Here is a 24,965-nt window from a genome sequence, read left to right on the forward strand (position 1 = left end):
ACAAAATTACTGGAAGCTAACTTAATGCAAGACCTGAAGAGTTTTCCTTAGAGGCAAGAGAGCTACGACAGTATTTCCTGTGCTACTCTTCTCAGTCCTTATTAGGAAAATTACGTTGAAAGTGTTTCAATAAAGTATCTTGCTACAAAAACTACTGCCAGAAACCCAGAAAGTAGATGATGTTGCTTTCTATCACCTCCAGGACCACCTTCTCTGCTCCAGTGGTCTGCCAAATGCCCTGGGATCCCCGTTCATGGTGCTGCTAGCCTGACCCAGGCAGAAGCTTTCCAGAAAACCTGATTTAGTTTTTCCAAATAATTGCTTTTAAAACGTCCCTAGCCTGCAGATAACTTTACATTTCTGAGGTTTTACTCTGTCACTTAATTAAACAGAAAACAAAAAAATCAGAAATTTAAAAAACAACTGATGGAGAGGAAAGAGAACCATTACTTTATTGTATTGTTTGTTCAGAAAAAGAGTTATGTGCATCGAGACTGGGATCCGCGTCTGTTTGCCCACAGTACTTGTATAGATTAGAGCCTTTTGAGCCTACTAGGACCGCGCAACCATTGGCGCCCCCTTTAACCTCCTGTTGTTGAGATCATGAAGGAAATTGGAATCACAGCCTAACGTCAAGTTAATTCATCCTTGAGAAGCATGACTTTGATTCGCAGGTCACACTGCGTGAACAACATATTTTGAAGATACATGAACAATCACTCTTTCATCTTTAAATTTCATACAGAAAAGCAATTCTTCGTGACAGCAGGGACCTGATTGCCCGGATGCAAGTACAATCATCCAGCAATTCCACCTGGCAAACCAAAACGACACTTTTCACGCTAGGTGACACTCAGCTAAAAGAAAAAAAGGAAAAAAAAAAAAAAGCCATGAGCTCCAGACTATTCCCTGCACATAAATTACCTAGGCAGGCTACAGCTATTGCTCATATTAAGCTACAACGTAGGCTGAGGCAGATCCCTTTTCAAAGGAACTTTAACACGAAGCAAAGCAACTAAGGTTGACTTGCATACTGTTGTATAGATGTAACAAAGATGACTTATCATCAAATTTATTTTTTTATTTTGCCAGATCATTACCATAACCGCACAACAAGTGGGACATTTCAGAAAGGAAGCTCTGTTGCTGCTTTTTACCAAAGCGCTGAGGCAAAAAACACAAACCTTCAGCAGCAGGTACATATTAGGAGACTGTTCTGTTCTGGTGTGTACCAACAGGCATTTTAGCATTAATTTCTTATTTAACTCAGTGATGGGACAATCTGATAATGCTCATGGAGGGTTGTACCTATGCTTTTAGGACACCATACAAGAACCAAAGATTTCATTAAGTGATGCAATGACCAAAAATTGGACGTACTGTTGCCCTCTGTATGTATTTCAAGCACAAACTCTGTGGGCCACAGCTAGCAAGTTTTTCACTTTTTTCTAAAACAGAACAATTCTGGTTCTGAAATAAAAAAACTCTGCATATGCAAAGATAACCAGACAACCCTAGGACACTAATACAAGATTCCACAAGAAGCTTTTGGAGAGGCAAAAATATAGGGGAGAAAGAGCTTCCTAGAGGAAAAGGAGCTGTAGCAACTATTCTGCTGCTTAACACTACATTCTGAAAGCAATATAGCTGATGAGTTAGGATTCTGAATAGCAGCTAGAGAACAAAGCAGCATTTAGGCTTACCAGGACATTTAACAAGCAATGGTCAAACCAGTACTGTGGTACAGCACGACCTTTTCAAAAGCACAAAAAGCATCAAGAGATTCCACTTAGAAGTGCATTAAATTGCACAGAAAGGGACCAGGAATTTAATCCTCTTTAGAACCATTACTAGTTATTTCTCAAATTCAGACCTTTATGTAAAGACCCATCATGCCCTTGTTCAGAATCCTATTTGCCATAAGGAAAGGATCTTTTCCACATGGACTGCTGCCCAGAGAAAGGGAAACAGGCTTCTAAAGAGATGACATATTAAAAAGCATATAGTAAAGAAGATTTATCAGGAAGGGAGATGTAAGGCTAAAACATTTCCCAGTCTAGGAAAGGTGTGCTAGTTATTCACTAGAAGCAGAGATTTTGTAGGATTCTTGTAGAATGAAGTGAGTGTAGACCAACAGGCAGCTCATCAAGCCAGGTAACACACAGAACTGAACCCACCTGGTTCTTTCAAACAACAAAAGCTCTGTTCTGAATACTCTAGTCCATCACACGCAGAGTCAGTTTTGACAATCATACGAAAGAAACACGACTGGACTTCTAATCCTGTAAGTAACGTGCTGTAGATTGGGTCTAGAGAATAAATACTTGGTTTGGTGTCTCACACTGGCCTGAGCCCAGTGGAGAGAACGATCCTCAGTGCCAGCAGTGCTTGGGAGCACAACTCATGGACTGCAGCACCAAAGTAACCAAGCCTGTTGGCACCACACTGGCATCTCCCAACCTAGATGCCAACTACTCCTAGCCCATAGCTCAGAAGACGACCTTATGTAGCTCGGTACAGTAGTTAACACATAAAATTGCAACTCTGAGAATAAAAAAATATATACTTGGTGAATATGTGACTGGTAGTTAAACTATGAGTATGAAATAGTTAAACTATAATTTTAGCTCCAGAAAATTTCTTACAAATGATTTTACCATACTAGCAACTTTATAGTCACTCATTATCTGTGATTGAGGTAAGTTATCTTACACTTGCCACAGGATGAGAACACATTTTATTCAACCATCCAACACACCACAACCATACCTTAACTTATTCCAGGGTGACATGTTTGTGTATGATAGGCCCTGATATGCCTTTGGCATTTTAAGTAGCATAAGCCCAGTGTGAAGCAGTCAAGTAGCACAAGCATCAATTCTGAACATTTTTAAGTGCCTTCAAGCTATTTTCATTTTTTCTTTCTTGCATGTTTTTTTTAAATAATGATTTTACCTAAACTTGAACTGTGCAACAGATTCTGTTACTTGCTATCTGATTATATTTATATTGTGTACTTGCCCCAGGCTTGATTTTGACCCAGGCAACCTACTGACACAAACAACATGAGCAAATTATGATAGTCAGGTATTAGTCTCTCAAAATTCAGTAACAGACATGACTAAATAAAAAGCAACTGCTATCAGCCACTGGTGCCTCTCGGCTGAGTAGTACTCGCTGGCAGGTTCACCTCCAACCTAGACCAGAGCGCACCTGAACAAATGTTCTTCCCCTACGCTATGCTCCAGAAGCCAAAGGACTGGACTCGAGCCTCAGATCGGAAATTATACCACTGGCTGCTGCAGCCCAGGAAGAGAGTGAAGCAGCAACACTGAAGCTGGGTTCCAGCTCTCAATATGGGATGAGAAGCAATTAGGAGCAACCTCCTAGTCCACCTGCCAGTTCTCTACACAGTTATGAAAGCTGGCTCTCCTCTGATCATGCAGGTCCACAAAGGCACCAGGATCAGAACTAACAAAGCACAACAGCCTATGCTGACCTTTATTTTGACATTTATTTAGTTGTCATTTACCACATAGGTACCACAATTAGGTTCAGAACAAGGGCAAGCCTACTCTTTGAATATAAAAAAACTGGTCTCTGTAAAAACAAAAGGCAAAAAAAATTTGCAAGTAGTATATAGCAAAAGCAGTTCAAGTACCCAAACCCAAATCACAGCATCACAAAGGAGGTGGAAAAAAAAAAAAAAAAAAGGATTAAAGACCTCAAATATAAAAGAATAAAAAGGAATCATGTATTTCCCATAGCTTCTACAAAACCCGTGTAGTTTCTGTATATAGGTAGTATAGCTAGAAAACTATGAGTTCAGGGATTGTTAATACAATGCTATTGATATTACTATATTTTAAATGTACAAATCAATACATAATTTTTAAGTTGAACTTTTTGAAGTGCTTCCAAAAATTACTGTTAAAATTAATATAAACTTACAGCATGCAAAGGAGACCAAAATGATAATATTTGGGGGATTTAATATGAATCATCCTTTTAAAAGCTATTGATCAGGAGTGCTGTTTCCAAGATAATAGGTTTTAAATTTTAAAGCAAGTTTTGTGTGTTTATGTATGTACACATGTAAAGACACACAGTTGCTTTTGGACTGAAGTATTATGTGCTTAGATAAATAGGACAGGTCTGTATACACACATGAGGACAAACAAATATTTACTGGGAGATTTCATAATCACAGTAGAACACTTTAAAGGCCATTTATACTTCATTAATGTTACGTTTTAAACAAGTTCCCACTTGTATAACATCTGCAAGGTTTTTCTGGTAACATAAAACCCACATACAATTATACATAATTTGCGAACAAAATACAAAACTTGTTCCTGATGAAAAAGCATTTCTCTCCAATCATTAACTCTTACAAAAGAGTGTTTATATATCATTAGCCTCTTCTTGTGCCTAGCTTACTCTCTATCATACACTAAATACTGTATTACCAAACAGTTCTCCAATACAAATAAACAATAGTTTAGTTTTTCACACATACAGGCAACATCATTTTCTGCATCAAATTTAGCATTTGTTTTACACAGACCAAACCCACGGATTTCACAGTCATATTCTACTTGACTCATTGGATCATATCTTTTTTTCTATTTAAAAGAATAAGCAGAATACAGAAGTGTGAACAGCATTAGCAAGACTGTAAAAAGAGAGGAACGCTTTGACATTTTTACATGGTTTACAAAGTAAATCAAATTTGTGCTTTAGGCATGTATCCGCAGGTGAGTAAATCTACAAATTATAGTATAGGGTGAGCAGCAAAAAGTTGAACGTGGTTTTGAGCATATAGACTGAAGGATGGGAGACACTGAGAACAATAATGAATACACATGCTTTTTACACACATTACAGATCTAGCAGTAACACAAGAAGCTAGCAAGAAGGCTTTGCGTTATTTTGGGTTTTTTATTATTTACACACGCATGCAGTAACTGCAATAAATAAAAGTTGTGGACTGAGGCGTAAAAAAAGAAAAGACCTGTGACAACTCTGTCATTAGATTCTTTACCCATGTATAAACTGATGATTCTGTGAAGAATTCTAAAGTATTTGCTATCATTGACACTGTTAACTTTTAAAGATAATTTCACTAGAAATAACGAATGGTAAAAAAAATAAATGCTAGAATTTCCACATACCACACTAGACAGGTATGAATTAAAGCCAAAGTACTCAGACCACTGTTAGAGGAAATTAAGTTAGCAGGTGGCACATCAATACTGTAGTCTACAATAAAAATAATTCAATGTCCTTTATGTTTAGTCAGACAAATATTTTGCATTTCCTGAATGATAGGTATATATTTCAATTGTTTTCCTATTCTAATTTTGAGTGGAATCTATTTAAATATCATATTACTTAAAATTTACCTGTCCTTTTGCTATCAGGTAAGCAACAATTGAAGTATGTCCAAACTGGGCAGCCAAATGAATACAGCTACATCCTTCTCCATCAATTAGCGACGGATCTGCCCCATATTTCATCAGCTGTACAACCATGGATAAGTGACCCTGTCTAAATGCAACAAAAGACAAAAACCAAACAACTGAATAACTATATACAGAAAAAACTATTAAAATTCGAATATTTGAATATAACAAATATGTTTAGCAGTTAATTACACTACCAGAGCTTCCGCACTTTGACTCATACTGTGAAAACAACAAATGTCACAATCTCATTCTGCAACTGAGTAAGCAAACTCCTTCACATGAGCAAATTCTATGCAGTCAATGCATGCACCACATGAAACTGGCGTAAGTGTGTTGTATACCAAAAGGCCAGTCAACAAAAAAATCCAAGTTATTAGTTTAGAAATCTAGTCTGCTGTGGCTTCTTCTAATCCACATATGAAACCTGCTATTTTTTTAATATTTTGCCTATATCAAACTGGCTATATACTCTCACTTTTTGTGGGGCATATGGTTTATCTTTCTACTATTAAAAACAGTAGTGAAATAAAAATAGGAAGAAAAAAGAAAATGGAAAACTGAAGGCTTATGCTTCCCCCACACCACATTAAAAGCTTAAGCATCTTTTTGGTGAAATGAGCATAGGCATATCCTTGTTGATATGATGCCTAACTGGCAGCACGCACTTTCTGACACGAGCAAAAAGATTTTTTCCATGTCAGAAGCAGCTTTGGAGACTGCTTTACAAAACAACAGATTACAGCTACAAACATCAGGAAATTTAATCAAGTTTTTGTGCTATTAATGTAGAACAGAATGTGATTTGTAACAAAAAGCTAAAATCTTCAGTGGAGGCCAGCAAGCAAGTCCTCATCCTGAGAAAACAAATTATTTTAATATATTAAATGTTCTAAAGCTAATTTTGTAAGCCTCCTTTTGCAGTCTACAGTTAAAAATATTAATATGGACAGTGTTCCTTTCCTGCCTATTTCTAGGCGGTTGTCTGAAGAAGCAGCTGCTACTTGAAAGCTGTCTTCAACTTTCCCAGCCATTCACCATTCTCAGACTATCTTCTACATCATAAATCTGATTTTAAACGGATCTTAAGAAACAATCCAAACACGAAATAGGACACTGCAAGGACAACGTCACACAAAAACATCCCTAGCCCCATCTGCACAAGTGTTGCTGAACTTTGGAAGACTGACAAAAGTAAGATCTTCAAAGTAAGAGTAAACCAACGTGACTATAGGCTCTAATTTTACTTTTTTACTTTACTCTTTTTCCTATCGTAGCAATTATCTTCCCCTACATCAGAAAGAGATAAGACAAAAACTGAATTATATGCTGAAAGCTCCTGTAGCTCAAACATGCCACATTCACAGAGTGCTCAGTTATCAATGACTGAATTAATTCTTGCAAAGTATTCCCAGAAAATACAGGAATTTCATAAATCAGTAAGTAGCAGATTCCAAGTTAAGAAAAAACACAGGAAAAGAAAATTCCAGAAGACTTTTCCCCACCTTGTTGCCCAGTGAAGTGGGGTAGAATTTAAATCTCCTCCAAGCTGATCAACGATAGCACCTTTTGATATATAGTATCTGGAATAACAAAAATAGTAAACATTATTGCTTGTCTTGGTTAAACATAAAGGACATACAGTAAACATGTCTGATGTTATATGAAAACAGTTACAGAAGATCAGAACCTTTCCTTGCCTTCATATAACCCTCCTTTTAAGAGGTCATACATATATATTCAATTTTTTGCCTTTTTGATGTGGCTTGGGAGAGTGGGGATGCTTCCTACTGTGTTTTAAACATGCTGCTATTTCCTAGTTTGGTTCTAGAGGTAAAACAGAATAATTGCTCTGTATATATTAGTACAAGCTGTCCTAACACAAAAGTATTTTATAAAATGGATTCTTCTAAATTATTTAGGGGTTGCTCCATTAAAAAGAATTCTGAATTAATGGTAAAAAATATGCTGCTAGCATATTTAGAGAATTTTGGCTAAAACGGCAAAATTGTATACAATTCAACTTGCGGCACGTATCATCACTGGAATGGCCCTGCTGAAGTCGTTGTTCCAAGAGCTCATGCCTAAGTAACATGTTCAGCCAAGTACTAAGATGTCTGCATACTTGTCAATTGCTATTAATCAAAGGACAAAAACATCTGAGTATTTAAAAAATACTTCCAAATGATGGTCTAGAAATTATTTTTCCCTCAAGAACATTTATAAAAAGATGTGCTATCTGTTGGAACAAAACAAGTTACCTATATTTAACTGCAGCAATTCATATTCATAGTCATTTGTACTGTTTCTGTGAGCCGTTTCCCTTGCTGTTTTATATGGGACACTAAACTGGCAATATTACTTTTCCTTTGTGCAAGAAAACGCACACCTTACAAAGAAATTAATGGTTTTTAAGAAACAGGCCTTCGCAGAAGGCTTCTAGTTCTTCATTCACTACTGTATAAGCCACTGGGAAAAAAAAAAAAGGGTTATTATTAACAGACCTTTGAAAATTATTGTCATTTGTTGTCCTTAAACCAGGACGAGCACTATCTAGCTATAGATTTCTAAGTGCTTGCATATTTCAAGTTCCTGTGCCTGCAGGACTGCCACTTTCAAAATACCTGTCAGGTATATATGAATGGTGCTCTCCCACCCACACAAACCATCCTTCAAATCCTCAGCATTGAGATTTTGGCACCTCAATTTCCTCTAAGTGTTTCAAGACATGGCAAGAAGGGCAACGAACAAAACAATTTGAAAAACATTACTCTAAGCAACCACCTTCTTTTTCTTTAGTGCTTACTGATTCACAGACTGAAACTTCAAAAACAGCCCAAAAGCTACCTTCAGGAACAGAAACTAAAACATGCATTAGCTAACCATATCCACACTAAAAACACCTAAAGGAAAAGTCCCTTTACACAGTTGCTTTAGAGCCTTGAGACACAATGAAGTACTTCAGCAGACTTGCCAGAGTCTGTATGACAAACCAGAGTTTGTATGACAAACAAGATGTGCTCTGATTGACGCGGGACAGTCCACCCCACTGTTCTCCAGCACCAAAAGAATAAAACTGCAACATCTCTCTGCTGAAGTTAAGCTTTTGGATTTCTCCATGAGAATAACCAAATATTTTTTGAAAGTCTTGGTCCCATGTAGGTGAAAAGACAAGGCGTATATAAGGTAGAGGGACAACGTAATTTTGTTATTGTGAAGCGAAGTCTCAACTACCAAAGAATAAATTTGAAAAAGACACTGAGAAGCTATATAGTCCACCTTGGGGAGGAGCTGTCAAGATAAAAGACAGCACAGAAAAATTCACAGTCAAAGCTTGGATCCATTCGCTGATGTGACAGCCACTCATGGGGAGGTGAACATTAAACAGATTGTCTTCATTCAAATACTGGTCCCCACATAAACACAAAATATGTTCACATTCTACTGAGCAGCAGAACTGCTTACTGGTTAGTACGTTTTATTTAGAAGGAAGAACTTGCAGTTTGACAACTGGGAAAAGACAAGGCAGCAATCTCCTGCCAGATGGCACATTGGAATAACATTTTATGTTTCCTTAAGGCTATTCTTAGACTAAGTTGAGATTTATCATTGCATTTTGGTTTCAGTATACATAAATGGTGAGATTTTTCTGCAAAACCAGACTGAGAACTTAATCTCCTTGCCTAGGTAGATCTTGCAGAAGCAATTTTGTGCTTGGTGAGATTCTACTCTCGGTGAGTCATCTAAGCTTCCATGCTAGAAAATGCCTGGTGTGCAAGTCCTATTTAAGCAATCTACTTACATTCAAAGCAAGCAGATCTGGTAAGAGCTTGCCTTAAGAAGAAAATACTTCCAACTGATCTCCACATTAGGATCACTAAGTCTTTGCCAGGCATTTGAAAACTGCCCCAGCTTGAATTCAGTGCTTGTGGAATCAAAGTGTACACAGTCACAGTTGCTAGAAGGAGGGAAAGTGGAAGAGAAATCCTTGTCTGGAGAAATGTAGTCAGTAGGTAACTGTAGAGATAAAAGGCCAATTTTTGCATTTTTACAAAATTGAGTTGAAGACAGACCAAAAGATCAGTGTCATGACGAAAAGAGAATTACATTGTGGATGTCTGACAATTCTCCCTAATCCTACAGAAAGAAGAAAAGGTTCTGTAGTTTTCCTTGTAAAATATCCATGGGCTTGACCGGTATCTACCCTGAATATGAAGTCTCACAATAGACAGGATGAGGAAATACTAAAAACAAGAGAAGTCTAATTCTAAGCCTGCACTCTCCACAGATGAGCTGCTAAGCTACTTCACTGGGAAGACCTTATATAATCAATACCCAGTAAGCAAGACGCTGAGACAGAATCATAGAATCATTTAGGTTGGAAAAGACCTTTACAATCATTAAGTCCAATCGTTAACCTAGCACTGCCAAGTCCACCACTAAACCATGTCCCTTAAGCGGACCACTTACACTTCGACTCTATCTCTGTGATACCAAGTTCACTAGCCAACATCTTTAATGCCATTATCCATTGCACGTAATGGGCTCAAATACTGGAGACTTGGGGAAAGACGTGATAGGATCAAGCAAGAAGAAAAACACAGAATAATTTCTTTCTAAGGAAACAGAATAATCTGGTGTCTCACAAAAGAGAGAGTGACAGAGCACACGATATGCTGGGTGATATAAACTAAAATAAATCAACACCCCCTAAAGACAGAGGAACTTGGAGCGTACGAACTGTATCAAGAGCAATGAATTTTATATGCAGTTAAACATACTAGTAGTCACATGCACTCTAGTAAACAGCAGGAAGAAAATGCAATGCTGTATGTCACAGTGACAGAGATGCATCAAGAAGAGACAAGAGCTTTGACATATTGTTGAGGAAAAAAGAATTAGAGACATTAGATTTAAGAACATTCAATTGTCAGGGCTCATACTAAAATAACTTGAAAGAGATATGGCCGGTACAAGTAAGGTTATGTTGAATTAAAATTCTAAGAACAAGTTTCCAGCACTCAAATGTACATGGAGAGATCTCCCTAACATGTAATTGCAGACAGAGATTTAAGTACGGACTTCCACCTATCTGAATCTGACATTTTGATTTTGAACGACCTCTATGTCCAACATAATTTCTATAGCAGGAAATTGTTAGCAACATGCTTGGAGGGGAAATACAAGGTAAAATACAACATGAAATACCCATATGTTAAAGTACTTCTTTCACAAATTTAGCGTCAAAAGAGGACTAATGGTGAATTTAAAATTTGGTCCGATTTTACTCTCTGAATGACAGAAGGTCCCGAAACAAATTTTTTTGGGCAGGATTTTTTGTTTGTTTGCTTCGGGTTGTTTGTTTGTTTGTTTTAAAGAAAAAGCTGTAGAATATATAAAATGCTAGTGAACTAAAGCATTAAGTCATAACCAAGTACCACTGTAAGAGACAGACTGTAAATTCCCTGACGAGGGGCAGAAAGCCCTCCAAACCTTCAATGGAATGCCCCAAACACTCACAAGGAAATAAATAATGCAGGCCTGGCTTTCAAAAAACTGATAAGGCTAACACTTCTGGCGCCTGAAAGTGTGGGAGAACCATTTTGTGAAGACAAGATAGTTCTGCCACTCACGTGGTGAGCTTGCTAGTTCTCCGTTCTCAAGGCCATTGTGTCCGATGAGTGACCTTTGCTTCATTATCTGCAAAATGCATATGAAAGCACACACCCTGCATATGCTAATGAAGATTATAGAGATCATGCTAAACATATATGACATACATGGCACTTGTCTCTCCACCCAAATCATGCTACATGTCACTTGGGAGAAGGGAGAAACCTGAGACGAGGCTGTCCTTGGCAAGGGGGGTGGACCATGCTAATTCAGCAAACATAAAAGAGGGAAAAAAGAAGAAACAAAGGAAGATCGTGCCTGCGAAGATTCTTACCAAAAAAGAAGACTGTACCTGGGAAATTTTTTCCAAGAAAAAAAGAAGATTATGCCTGGGAAGATTCCCTGAAAAAGACACTGGAACCAGGACCAGTGATCTCTCTATCTCTGTTCTTTTTCTCTGTCTTTTCCTTTCTCTGTCCCTTGGTTTCTCTTTTCTCTTAGAGATGTTAAGTAACGGTTAGAGTTGTTAAGGAACGACCTTAAGTACTGCTTGCCATAAGTCGTTGTATACCCGTGTTAGGTAACACAATGCATACCTCACCATTTGCCATAATTTGTTACATACCTAACCGATTATTGCGGACTTGATAAGACCTATACTAGTAATTTGGGGAAACTAATAAATGTTTGTACATGGACCTTGAGATTTATCTCACCTTAGTCCGCGCCGTGGGGAATTTACAAATCTGAGTCACTCACCCCCACTCTTTCCTGAGAGTGGGACATGACAACCACGCAAGTACAATTCACTGCGCTGCGAAGCTAATACAGAAACTATATGTAAGTTAATACAGAAACACTATCCACAGCATAGGCCTATTTTTTCAAATGCCTCATGTCATACTGGTGGTTTTAAATTATGGTAGTTGTCTCAATGGCATTCATTTTTCAGACCTTATAAAGACATATCAAATGAGATGGAATATCTGTAATACAAATGTGTCTTCCAACAGCTCAAATAAGATGAACAATTCATTGCACGTAATCCATTATGCATTGAAGATGGATAAAAAAAAGCAAGCCCAAAATATAACAACTGCTTTTAAATGCTGTACTTTTCTTAAAGAAAAACAGCTATCTGAAAAATTTTACACATATCAGTTATTTCACAGCAAGTTATAAGGAAAATGGAATGCAAAGGAAGAAAACATCAGGATCTAAAACGTAAACCGGGGTCCTGCATCACTTTTGCAAGAGGCTCTCTTTCAGTGTGCTAGAAAGCACAGTGGTTACCTATCTTATAATAAAAGGAAGATACTAAAATGAGAATTATGGTTACCATGATAAGCTTCTACCCATAATAAAGACAAAAAACCTGTTGTCCTATCTATTGTATATAATTTAAAAAATTATTTCAGAAACACTGAATTACTTCACACAATCTTTTAGTTTGGAATTGACCTTTGGAGACCATCTCATCTAACCATCCCTGATCAAAGAATCTACATCATGTTGTCTAGGATCATGTCCAGTTGGGTTCCGAATGTCTCTAAGCATGGAGAGTTCACAACCTCTCTGGGCAACCTGTGCCAATGCTCAGTCACCTGCACAGTATTTCAGGTATGATATCACCAGGTATCCCAGGTGCTTATGTACATTGATAAGATACTCCCTGAGGATCTTATAAACACTGACGAGATAAGCTTTCTTTTCTCTACGCTAAGAAGTCCAAGCTCTTGCAGCCTCTCCTCACGTCAGATGTTTCAATCCCTTCATCATCTTTATGTCCCTGCACTGGACTCACGCCAGTAAGCCTGTATCGTTCTTGCAAAGGGGAACACACAACTTCACACGGATGTTAAGCTTCAACAGTTGAGCAAAGAGGAAAAATCACCTCCCTCAAAATGCTGCCAATATTTTTCTTAATGAGGCCCAGTATACCAGTAATCTTTTCTGCTGCAAGGCTGCATTGTTGGTTCAACTCCAAGGTCCTTCTCATCAGATGTAAATCTTTATCTTTTTACCTGTCTTTATCTTCAACCACCCTGATATCTGTTGGAGTGACAACACAGCACGGCGTAAACAATCCAGGAAGTTCCTGGACTGCTTTGATGATAACCTCCTTCTGCTAGTGATAAAGAAGGCAACAAGGAGAGGTGCCATGCTGGACCTTGTTCTCACAAACAAGGAGGGGCTGGTGGGGAGGTATGTCAGTGACAAAAGAAGACTAGGGAAAACACAGGCCTTCTCCAGAAGGAAACGGGAGACCTGGTCACCCAGGATATGGACAAGACTGAGCTACTCAATGACCTTTCTGCCTCAGTCTTCACTGGCAAGTCCTCTAGCCACATCGCCCAAGTCGTAGAAGGCAAAGGAGGATCTTAACAATATTTTGTGTATATGGATTTAACTGCATGTACTTAATTCATTCGTTTTTTACTGGTAGAGAAAAAACCCAAACATATTGTATATACACTCATGACTTGTAAACCACCAAGTACTAAGAATTACCCTTTCAGAATTTAAACTCTCTGTGTTCTGAAAGATAGTAAGTTTTGACATATAGTCTCAAGTATTACGCTCCAGAGTTTATAAACTGAAAAGCAAAAAAATACCGCAAATCCCATAGCTCCACTATTAAAGATTGTTATTATTTGAAAGGGCAGTTGCAGCAATGTTACCTGTTGTAACGGCTCTGTTTTTAAAATGCAAAGAAGTTATTTAAGTTAGAACTTCTTGAAATGCTGACTGAAGTGGAAATTGCCCCTTGCATGACATTAATCTTGCTTATTGAAAAACATTCACTACCATCTAGCATCAAACTTCACCTCTTCAAAAAAGAAATTTGCTATTTCAACAAGTATACCGCAATATAAAGAAACTGCACGTGCAGCTCAACAGCTGTTCCACATGTTTATCTCATCTGAGAAGCGTGTGAGCTTGACTTCTGGACTCCTCATAGGTTTTATTTCTGTTTGTGTCATTAAAACTTTGCTGACAAAATGTAAATTAGATCTTTTGACTACTTCCCCCATCCCCAAATTTCAAAACTAAAAATCGCATTTTTAAGAAAGTTAAGATTATTTACACCTTAAAAAGAGAAATCAACATTTTTAAGGACATGACTGGTTTATTTTTAACTTAAAGTGTAATACATACTTCACCAGATCTATCCTGTTGTTGATTGCAGCCCAGTGGAGAAGTGTTACGTTTTCTTTGTCTGGTTGTCGTACATCATAACCTGCTTCCACCAGCTCTCTACATCGTTCGTATATTCCATACCTTGAAGAAGAAAACAAGATTTTTCAAAGTTGTTACCTTGGATAAAAGCGCATCTGGCAAACACCATGCTTATGGTCACAATATAAAAGCTTCAACAGAAGAGAAATGAAGCAGAAATTTTACTTTCTGTTTCTATATGATTACAGATCTCTTGCAACAAGAAGCTTCCACTGGCAGAAGTTATATTAACCAATTCAAGATTTTACAGAAAACTTGTCTCCACAGCAAACTATACAGTAAAACAAGGCAAAATATAAATAAGAATTAAACTAAGTATAACTTAAACTTTTCTCTTCCCAGGGACTCCACTACATTTGCTTCTCCCACCTCTGTTCTCCTTCCTTTCCATCTCTTGAAGACCAAAAGAGCTCAGCTAACTAATTTGACAGCATCTTCCTAAAATTCTAAGATCATCAGATCAATTACAAACACTAACAGAGGTCAAACACTTACCATTTTTCTTCTCAGATAACAAACAGCAATTTGTCTAATGTAAATTAGTACCATCTACTTTTTTACACCACTTCAAAATTCTATACTTTAATATGAAATGAATTCTTTAATTAAAGATGACTATTAAATTGTGAGCTACTTTCACTTGTAAATAATTCTGTATACATTTTGAAAGTTGAAACAATTCAGCAAGCATAAACATCACATAGGCATCTAATGCAGGACTGACTCCAACATTAAATAATGTTTGTCTTGATGCTTACACTGTTTTACCAAGTATTTTTAGTGGCAATAAAAGAAATACAGAAAGCACATAAAGATTACATTTCAATGTCTGTACGACCCACAGGGATTTCTCAAGTCTCAAGGAGGAGACTGATGTGTGGGCAAACCTTGAAATCAAGATCAATGCCTCGTGACATCCGACTTCTGCTAGAGCAGAATGTTAACAGCCTCTCAAAATTGGAATTTAAGTTTTCCTTATGCTGCTTCTGTGTTCTACTTTCTGCAGAAGAGACAGCCTTAGACAACATAAGGTTCCTTTGCTCCACTTGATCAGCTTGCGTAACTGATGCCGAGACCTTTTTTCCAGGGTAGTTATCATTCTTACTTTTTCTTTCATGTATTTGAATGGATCCTCAATCTGGACAGTGCTCCCATAGTGAAGCCTCAAATGACTCAAATCAGCAAAGCTCAGGAATGCCCTCCTTCACAGGCTTAAAGCACGTAAATTAGTTGGACGCTATTAAAAAAGACGGACTAGACATAACAACCTACTTAGACTATGTTGTTTTGAATTTCTTAGGAAAGTTGCACTAGAAATTATGAAAAATGCTAGAAATTGCTGTCATACGCATAATCTTTCCAAACATTACAGAGGACCAGAACAAAAGACTATTGTGTGCAGAACACACCAACTGGCAACAAGCCTATAAAATTTGGTTTCTCAGACTGAGTAAAAAAGCAGCAGTCATGAATAATTTCAACGACGAAGCTTTGTTTTTAATCATTTGGGAACCGGGGGGAAAGAAGAGGTTTGGTTTACGAAGACTTAAAAATATGCAACCAGCTAGACAAGATACACATACTCAGACACACATAACTGCCAGGAAAACTGATAAGGTTCTAAGTCTGGCCAATCCCAAGGCACACTATCTTCCAAGTCCCAGTCTAGATCAGCAGTGTGGCCTGACGAGTGCTTGTTCAAGTGGCTTAACAGGTACCATTCCTGACTTTCCCCCCCTTCAGCTGAAAGGGCCACTGAAATAGGTTAGGAGTACTAAAGGCAGGTCAGCCAAGAACGAGGAGTGAGAAGAGACAGTAGAAGCAATGGGGGAAAGAAGGACTTCTGAAAGCAGGACAGCAAATTCTGATCTTACTGCCACACTAGCATATTACAATATCTGGAGATAACCTGGAAAGAAATTCTTATAGAATAGCAAAAAACCCTTTTGTTGACAAGCTGTTCTGCTCCAGTCAGCTGTTACAACGACCCTTCCTACTGTAGATTTCTCCTGCCTTCATTTAAAACAACTAACTGAAGCCATAACATAAGAAATTATTGACCTACAGCCTTGCTATTAGGTTTAACAGTCACCAGTGAAAAAAACTGTACTGCCTAAGGTTGAGTTTAGCTGACTCTCATCCTGCTTAAATAAAGTACTACTACACAACAAGCAGTAATTATGTTAATAAAATATTCTAAGTTATTGGAAAGATACAAAGAATCCAAAACACAACAATGCTAACTTCTATGAAGTTTAAGAGGCAATCATGTAAACCCTTCATGCAATGGATTAGGATTTTCCTTACATGTACTGGTTTTGGCTGAGATTAAGTTAATTCTCTCCGTAGTAGCTCCCATGAGGCTATGTTTTGGATTTGTGACCAAATCAGTGTTGATAACACAACAATATTTTAGCTGTTACTGAGCAGTGCTTACACAAGGTCAAGCAAGGCCTTTTCTGCTTCTCACACTGCCCTGCCAGAGGGCTGGGGGTGCACAAGAAGCTGAGTGGGGACACAGCCAGGACAGCTGACCCCAACTGACCAAAGAGACATCCTGTTCCACATGACACTGCTCAGCAATGACGTCTGGGGGAAGGGGGACATTTGGGGTTATGGTGTTTGTCTTCCCAAGTAACTGTTAGGTGTGATGGAGCCCTGCTGTCCTGAAGACAGCTGAACAACTGCCTGCCGATGGGAAGTAGTGAATGGATTCCTTATTTTGCTTTGCTTGTGCACACAGCTTTTGTTTTCCCTACTAAACTGTCTTTATCTCAACCCATGAGTTCTCACTTTTACCATTCAGATTCACTTCCCCATCCCACCAGAGGAAAGTGAGCGAGCAGCTGTGTGGGGCTCAACTGCCTACCCAGCCTAGCGCACATTACTATTGGTCAGCTATGGTAAAACATATGAATGATTTAGGTGAGTATCCTAACAAGGTAACTACACAACACAAAATGGACCTCCTTGAAAGTAACCTCTGATATCTAGTCAGCTTTCTGTTCGACCACACTACCAAGACAGGTATAACCAAGCAGCACCGCCACAGTCTTTTGGGGGTTGGGACAGGGCAGGTGTTTGTTCTTTGGTATTTTGGCAAGGGGGTTTTGTGGGTTTTTTTATTTTATTGAACGCAAATCTCTAGTCCTGCAGAAAATGTGATGCTGCTTTCCGAAAAACTTTGCTCAAGAGAGAGGAAAATGAAGAAGAGCTGTAGCAAGCATCCGAATCGACTCCGCAGCCTGTTGAGGCAGAACGCCATCACCAATGCCCCTGCAGAAGCCCTGACAGGATGCTCTAATTATGCTCCTCCACCGACGTTTACGAACACCACCCTCTAGAATTCACCCATACACTGCTGTGAGGCCCTGGGCAAAGACTAGTGCATGGGTTCAGATACAACAAGGAGTAGTAGGAATAGATTCCCTCTTCGGGCTTTACATCATAGACTTTCCCTCCTCCCCAGTGGAAGGCAAACTGCAAGTCACAGGTACTTTCTACCGCTGGGGCAGAAAACAAATCATGAAGTTCTGCAATACATAGAAGAGCCTTCTCAGGAAAACAAAACACTTTCCAAAAGTTAAACTGAGAATGAGGTATACAGCAATTTTTTATTTAAGTCAACATCAGTTTGTCTGTTCCTAAAAATTTGTTTTGGTATCTTGAACTCAATCATAACCGATTACAAAAGATGTAACACAAGGTGTAATTTAATAACACTTCACTTTAATATATTGTCACAAGAGGACTTAAGGATCTAAGACAGGCAAAATCTGCCTGGCAAAAAAGGTTAGGAATTTACAACAATTTGCTCCTCTTCTTGGAAACAGCAGGCTCTCCACAATTAAATAAAACACCAAATCTGATGCAGTCATGCACATTAACTTGATGCACACAAGTCTATGGGACCAGATGGGTTACATCCAAGAGTGCTGAAAGAGTTGGCAGACGTGCTCGCCAAGCCACTTTCCATTATTTACCTGAAGTCATGGCTAACTGGGCAGGTCCCAATGGACTAGAGGGTAGCAAATGTAGCACCCATTTACAAAAAAGGCAGAAAGGAGGATCTGGGAAACTATAGACCTGGCAGTCTGACCTCAGTAGCAGGGAAGGTCATGGAGCAGATCATCCTGAGTGCCATTACAAGTCATATAATGGACAACCAGGGGATCAGGCCTAGTCAGCATGGTTTTACGAAAGGCAGGTCCTGCCTGACGAACCTGATCTTCTATGACAAGATGACCCAATTATTGGATGAGGGAAAGGCTGTGGATATTATCTACCTAGACTTTCAAAAAGCATTTGACACTGTTCCCCATAGAATTCTCACGGAAAAACTGGCTGCTCATGGCCTGGATGAGCATACGATCTGCTGGATCAAGCACTGGCTGGATGGACGGTCCCAAAAAGCGGTGGTCAATGGAGTTAAATCCAGCCGGCGGCTGGTCACAAGGTGGTGTTCCACAGGGCTCGGTGTTGGGACCATTTTTGTTTAGTGTCTTATTGATGACCTTGATAAGGACATAGAGCGTATCATCAGCAAGTTTGCAGATGATATGAAGCTAAGTGGGAGTGTTGATCTACATGAGGATAGGGAGGCTCTACAGAGAGACTTGGATAGATCGGACCGATGGGCCAACACTAATGGAATTAGCTTCAACAAGGTCAAGTGCCAGGTCCTGCACTTGGGACACAACAGCCCCATGCATCGCTACAGGCTTGGGGAAGCGTGGCTGGAGAGCTGCCTGGCAGAAAAGGACCTGGGGGTTCTAATTGACAAGTGGCTGAACATGAGCCAGCAGTGTGCCCAGGTGGCCAAGAAAGCCAATGCCATCCTGGCTTGTATTAGAAACAGTGTGACCAGCAGAAGGAGGGAGGTGATTGTCCCCCTGTACTCAGCACTGGTGAGGCCGCACCTTGAGTATTGTGTCCAGTTTTGGGCACCTCAATACGAGAGAGATATCGAGGTGCTGGAGCGCGTGCAGAGGAGGGCAATGAAGCTGGTGAAGGGCCTGCAGAATAAACCTTATGAGGAGTGATTGAAGGAGCTGGGACTGTTTAGTTTGAGGAAGAGGAGGCTGAGGGGAGACCTCATAGCTCTCTACAACTACTTGAAAGGACATTGTAGAGAGGTTGGTGCTGGTCTCTTCTCACAGGTAATTAGCAATAGAACAAGAGGGAATGGGTTCAAGCTGCAGCAGGGTAGGTTTAGGCTGGACATTAGGTAAAAATTCTTCACAGAAAGAGTGGTCAGACACTGGAATAGGCCGCCCAGGGAGGTGGTGGAGTCACCATCCCTGAATGTGTTTAAGAGTCATTTAGATGTGGTGTTGGGGGATATGGTGTAGGGGAGAACTTTGTAGAGTGGCATTGATGGTTGGACTCAGTGATCCCAAGGGTCTTTTCCAACCTAAATGATTCTATGGTTTCTTGAGCTCTGTCCTAGAAATGCAGCATTCTTTTCTCACACACTACCTACAGTATTCTTCCATCAATTTGCTGCAGCTGACTTCACCTTGCCTTCTCCAAAGGTTCATGATGCACTGTTAGATTACAAAATGAGAAAGTTACCTATTTCAGACACTCAGCGCAATCGTGCTCATAATGTTGTTATAAAAGGCTCTATGCCCTTCAAGAAAGAGGAATGGAGGAAAAGATTCAAATCCTCACAAGAGACTGGTGTATTAACGTAAAAAAAACCTCAGTGTCTGGGTGAATTCTAGAGGGTGATGCTGTAAACTTCAATATGGAGTATAATTAAAGCACACTATTGAGCTTGCCTTGTTCTGAAAGAAATGGGACTAGTTCTTCCAGGGCAAAAATACCATCACTGTCTCTAAGCCATTTTGGTAACTAACCTGTAACATTTTATTTGTCATCACAAGTTAAAGATAGTCTGAACTAAATACTTTCAAAAATAGTATCCTAGAAGCCTTTTGCATTTTAAGTATGTAGTTCATTTTTTAGTCTTTTGTCTGCAAGCACATTGACTCTTGGAAATAGACACTGCCAGCTTTGCAGCATGATTAACGTAAAATTTGGCCACAATACTAGGAAGGAATCTCTCTTCAGTGAGCACATCACCATGCCAACAAACAGTAGGTAAGCCAGGAGCTCACTCCCTCATCTTGCTATCATTGTAATTCCAATCAAAGCTGTTTTAACTGGAAATGCAATTAGTAGAAAAACGACCTTTTTATCTTTTGAAGTCTCATTCCCATGAATGATGGTTAAATACTAACAAAGCCTTTCATGCGTTCTCATGTGGTTTTTTTGTGTTGAGCAGTAAGGCAGTTTTGTTTTCAACAGCACAAGGATAACTCAAGAGCTGCTTAATGAACTGTTAACAGTGATGCTGAGAGACAAGAGAAATTCAGCTCTTGCATATGTTCCAAAGCCTCAAATTTAAGTCTAGACGGTTGTGGCTTTATTACTAGTGTGGTTAAGAAAATCCCACCCTTCCATGTCTACTTCAGGTACGTTTAACTTTCAGCAATATAATCAAACTCCTTGGGCACAAATGACCAGGCATAAAGAATATGCACTTATCTCACAGTCTGCCCAACCTCTCCTGTGAGTAGACAAAAAAAGCCAGCAGTAATTGTCACTTTGGCCAACCCTCACCATTTTGAATTATTCCATATATATCTTTTTTTTTCCCTTATCATTTACCCTATGAATGTCGAGAAATAGTGAGGAAAAGAGCACGTTCTCAAATATATCCAACAATTCACTTTCTGAACAAGCATATTTCATATTTCGTGCTGCATTATTTCACAACGCACACAACTTCACTTTGAATTATCTCAGTGAATAAAACTAACAGAAAAGTTAATCTTGCAATAATGAAATCGTAACACTTAAGCACAAGGAATCAATCTCGCAGAAGTCACAGAAGCACTCATTAATATCATTAAAGTTTAATACCCATGTTCATAACGGTTATTTAACATACTTTCAGCATAGCTGGAATTTGCTGAAGTTCACTACAAGCAGAAGGCACCTATTCACTCTAAACAGAACTGAAAATCAGGATGCGAGGATTAATGTGCCACAAATTTTGTTCTCCTAGTCATAACTCATCATACACTTCTCTACCTGTGAACATTTGCTACTTTTCCTTAGTTTCATGGCTTAGAAGATTTAAAACAAAATTTTAAGTTATTATGTTAACACACTACCCTCCCCAAGACATCATATTTAAAGTTATGACTCCAGCCTTGGATGACACAGGGCTACAGGTACCAGAAGAGATAGAAATAAACACACATGACATTAAACACACACAACTCCACTAAATTTCACTTTTAAATTGCTTACAACTTTTTTTACAAGATTCCATTCCCTTGCAGCTCCAATGAGAGCACTGAATATCACAGAGAAATGAAAACAGTAGACAGCCCACCCTCTGATTTTGTAGATGCAGAAGAAATTCAAAGACTTTCTATGTAGTTATAAGTGAAGTACTTATTATTAGTATGTAATGTTCCTCCATTGTAAAAGAAAAGGCAAGAATGCATGATTATTTTTTTTTACTACTGCTTTGAAAACAAATTTTCAAATACATATAAGTGGCCTGCTTCTGCTTTCAGAAACACAGTGGAAACTTTATATGAACCAAACAATTTTGCTATAACCAAATACAAGATGCCAAGAGATTACACACATATTGTAACATCTGCAAGATGAAGAGCTAAAACACTACTACTTTTAATGCTACCTAGATGCCCTGGGTCATGTTTATAACAAAGCCAGTGAAGTGTCCTCTCTATCAATAGATATTAAAACCAACGACCGTGGTTTTTACTGCCACAAGTTTCTGCAAAATAAACACAGAGACAGGCTATTTTTGATATAAAGCATGTCTAGGCTGCCACGTCTGATGGACAATTCATCAGGAACATAATGGGGAAAAATACAAATATTGATAAACTCTTTGCAATGAGAACATCAGATGAATCACTTTTTTTAAACAAAGTCTTAATTTGATTGTAAGAGGTTATTAGATTTGTAACTCACAGTGTATGAGCATGTTAATTTAATTAGTGTCCAATCTACAGACTAAGAAGGTAAAGCATGCAAACAGCTCAACAAGATATGAAACAACAAACAAATACTTCTGGAAAAATGTGTGGAGCTTGCAAGCTCTTATATTCCTTTATTGAAAAACATAAAAGCAAATGCACCATTTTACTAGCATTGTTTTATTTCTCTGTAATCAAGTGCCAATAAACTCAACATCTCAAAATAGTATTTTACAGTCAAGCAGCATATATGAAGTACAGATAAGTTTTAAACCTTTTCATCCCACTTTTCATCATCATCTTTAAACTTTAAGGACCTATGTTCCCCATTTTCATGTTAAGTTGCAACAATAATGTAACTAGTTACTTTCACAGGAGAAACTTTTAATAGTGCAGCACATCAAATACTGTAAGAACAATCATTATGAAAAAAATTAAACGACTGACTAGCTACTTAAATATCATGCCTAAGTGCTTCCTGCTTGGATTATCACAAATTTAACAGCAAACAGTTCTATGTTATGGCAAAATGCACCTTCTGCCTGTCAAGAAGCCTGCAATTTAAGTGGTCTTACATGAAATGCCAAATCATTTTGGATGACAGATCAGTTTGATTTTGTTTTTTTATTATTTTAAACAAACAAAAAAACAACACCCAAAAAACCCCAAAACCAACACAAAACAGAGGAAGATAGACAACAAAGCCACGAGGATGACCAGAGGGCTGGAACACCTCTCCTATGAGGACAGGCTGAGAGAGTTGGAGTTGTTCTGCCTGGAGAAGGGAAGGCTCCAGGGAGACCTTACAGCAGCCTCCCAGTACCTGAAGGGGGCCTACAGGAAAGGTGGGGAGGGACTCTTTGTCAGGGACCATAGTGTCAGGACGAGGTGTAATGGTTTTAAACTAAAAGAGGGGAGATTTAGATTGGATTTTAGGAAGAAATTCGTTACTGTGAGGGTGGTGAGGCACTGGAACAGGTTGCCCAGAGAAGTTGTGGATGCCCCATCCCTGGAGGTGTTCAAGGCCAGGCTGGATGGGGCTTTGAGCAGCCTGGTCTGGTGGGAGGTGTCCCTGCCCACGGCAGGGGGGTTGGAACTAGATGATCTTTAAGGTCCCTTCCAACTCTAGCCATTCTATGATCCTGTGATTATTATAATTAGCTATCGGACCATTCTAAAGATCAACAGAGCTTCATTTAACTAATGGTAAGCACACGGCTACCATTTGACCATATCGCACTAAAAAAACTGTCCTATTCTCTTGGGGAAGTTGTGAAGTGTTCTGAAAACAAACAAACAAAACAAAACAACACAAAACAAAAAAAAAGGAACCTGTGCTGTTAATTCTATGCTAAATGCTACACTTCTGGACTTGGAAAAAAAACACAACAACACACTCAAACTAAGAGACTGAAAATAATTCTTATTCTATTTTGCTACGTTCTACATGAGCTTACTAAACTGGGGAAGGGAGTTCTAGGAGACAGATCAGTGTCCTTTTTTTTTTTTTTTTTTTTTACAAAGCTTTTTGTGGCATCTTACTTAGATTAGCAGTGAACTAAAAAGTAAACAAGTTAATCAGACCGATAAGTGAATACTGATTTTTGACTACAGGTGAGAGGATAAGATCATCTATTTTGCATACATATAAAAGAGGTTATATTTCTACAAAAGCGAATAACTACATAACTTTAATAGGAACTGCATATCTTTTTAATAACACAGAATGAATACATCAGCAGCATTATTTATTTTATTGCGCGTCTCATGATATTTAGTGGGTTTATTTTCTGCCTTGAATTTCAGATATTTTGCCCTTTAAGACACTTGTTTTATATAACATAGCCTTCAAATCCTAGTAAATACTTAAAGGCGAGTTCTCCCTCTAGTTGGAGAAGTGCTGTCTGGATACCAACACTTGACCGTATACCCATGTTGACAGTCCCCCTTCCCTGTGATACTAACCATTAGGGCTATGATATGAAACTATAGTCCTCTTTAGCAAGATGTCATCATCTCTGTAAATCACATTTCACCGTGACTGGGAAGGAACATAACAGATAATTCACAGCCCTGTTGATGCTTGTTTGAGAAAACCAGAAAAGAACTATAACAACTCAGCTGAAAACATAGATCAGCCTAAATTTGAGGGCTAATGGGGACAAATGTGTTTTATAGTTTCAAACATGCAACGAGCATACAAGAATGGAAGCAGGTAACCTGTAAAATAATTTCTGCTGTCATATTTCCATGCTTCTAAGAAGCATCTACTTTGATGCTATGCCAATAGTTTCATTTCTAAAAATCCCCTAATATTAGGATTATAGGTTGCAGTATTACTATTAAAGTATTTAGAGCAATTGCAGAGTCAGTCAACTTCCTATTTCAGGAAGTTCAACTCCTCACAACTCAAAACAGAAAGCGAAGGAAAGTACATACTTCCTAAACCTAAATGAGGCCTGTGTCACAAGCAGAGCTGCAAAGCTGCTTTCAGTTGGAGAAGATGCCTTTTAGGAAAAAAAGGAAAGAAAAAATTTCTTTTAAGAAGAAAAAGGCAAATAGCTCAGCAAAATACGTAATAGTTTAAGCATTCAAGTTAAAAATGCAAGAAAAATAAAAA

General features: G+C 38.5%; 1 protein-coding gene across 1 annotated transcript in view; it reads right to left on the reverse strand.

Moving 5' to 3' along the window:
- ZDHHC17 (zinc finger DHHC-type palmitoyltransferase 17) overlaps window positions 1–24,965 on the reverse strand; it is an 83,483-nt gene that overhangs the window by 38,948 nt on the left and 19,570 nt on the right. The window contains exons 3-5 of the mRNA XM_063322887.1: window positions 14,238–14,360; window positions 6,971–7,048; window positions 5,406–5,550 (exon numbers count right to left, since the gene is read on the reverse strand). Of these exons, the coding sequence (XP_063178957.1) occupies window positions 5,406–5,550; window positions 6,971–7,048; window positions 14,238–14,360 (346 nt within the window). The remainder of the gene's footprint in view (window positions 1–5,405; window positions 5,551–6,970; window positions 7,049–14,237; window positions 14,361–24,965) is intronic.

The sequence above is a fragment of the Chroicocephalus ridibundus genome, chromosome 1, assembly GCF_963924245.1.
Source record: "Chroicocephalus ridibundus chromosome 1, bChrRid1.1, whole genome shotgun sequence".
NCBI classification, from domain to species: domain Eukaryota; kingdom Metazoa; phylum Chordata; class Aves; order Charadriiformes; family Laridae; genus Chroicocephalus; species Chroicocephalus ridibundus.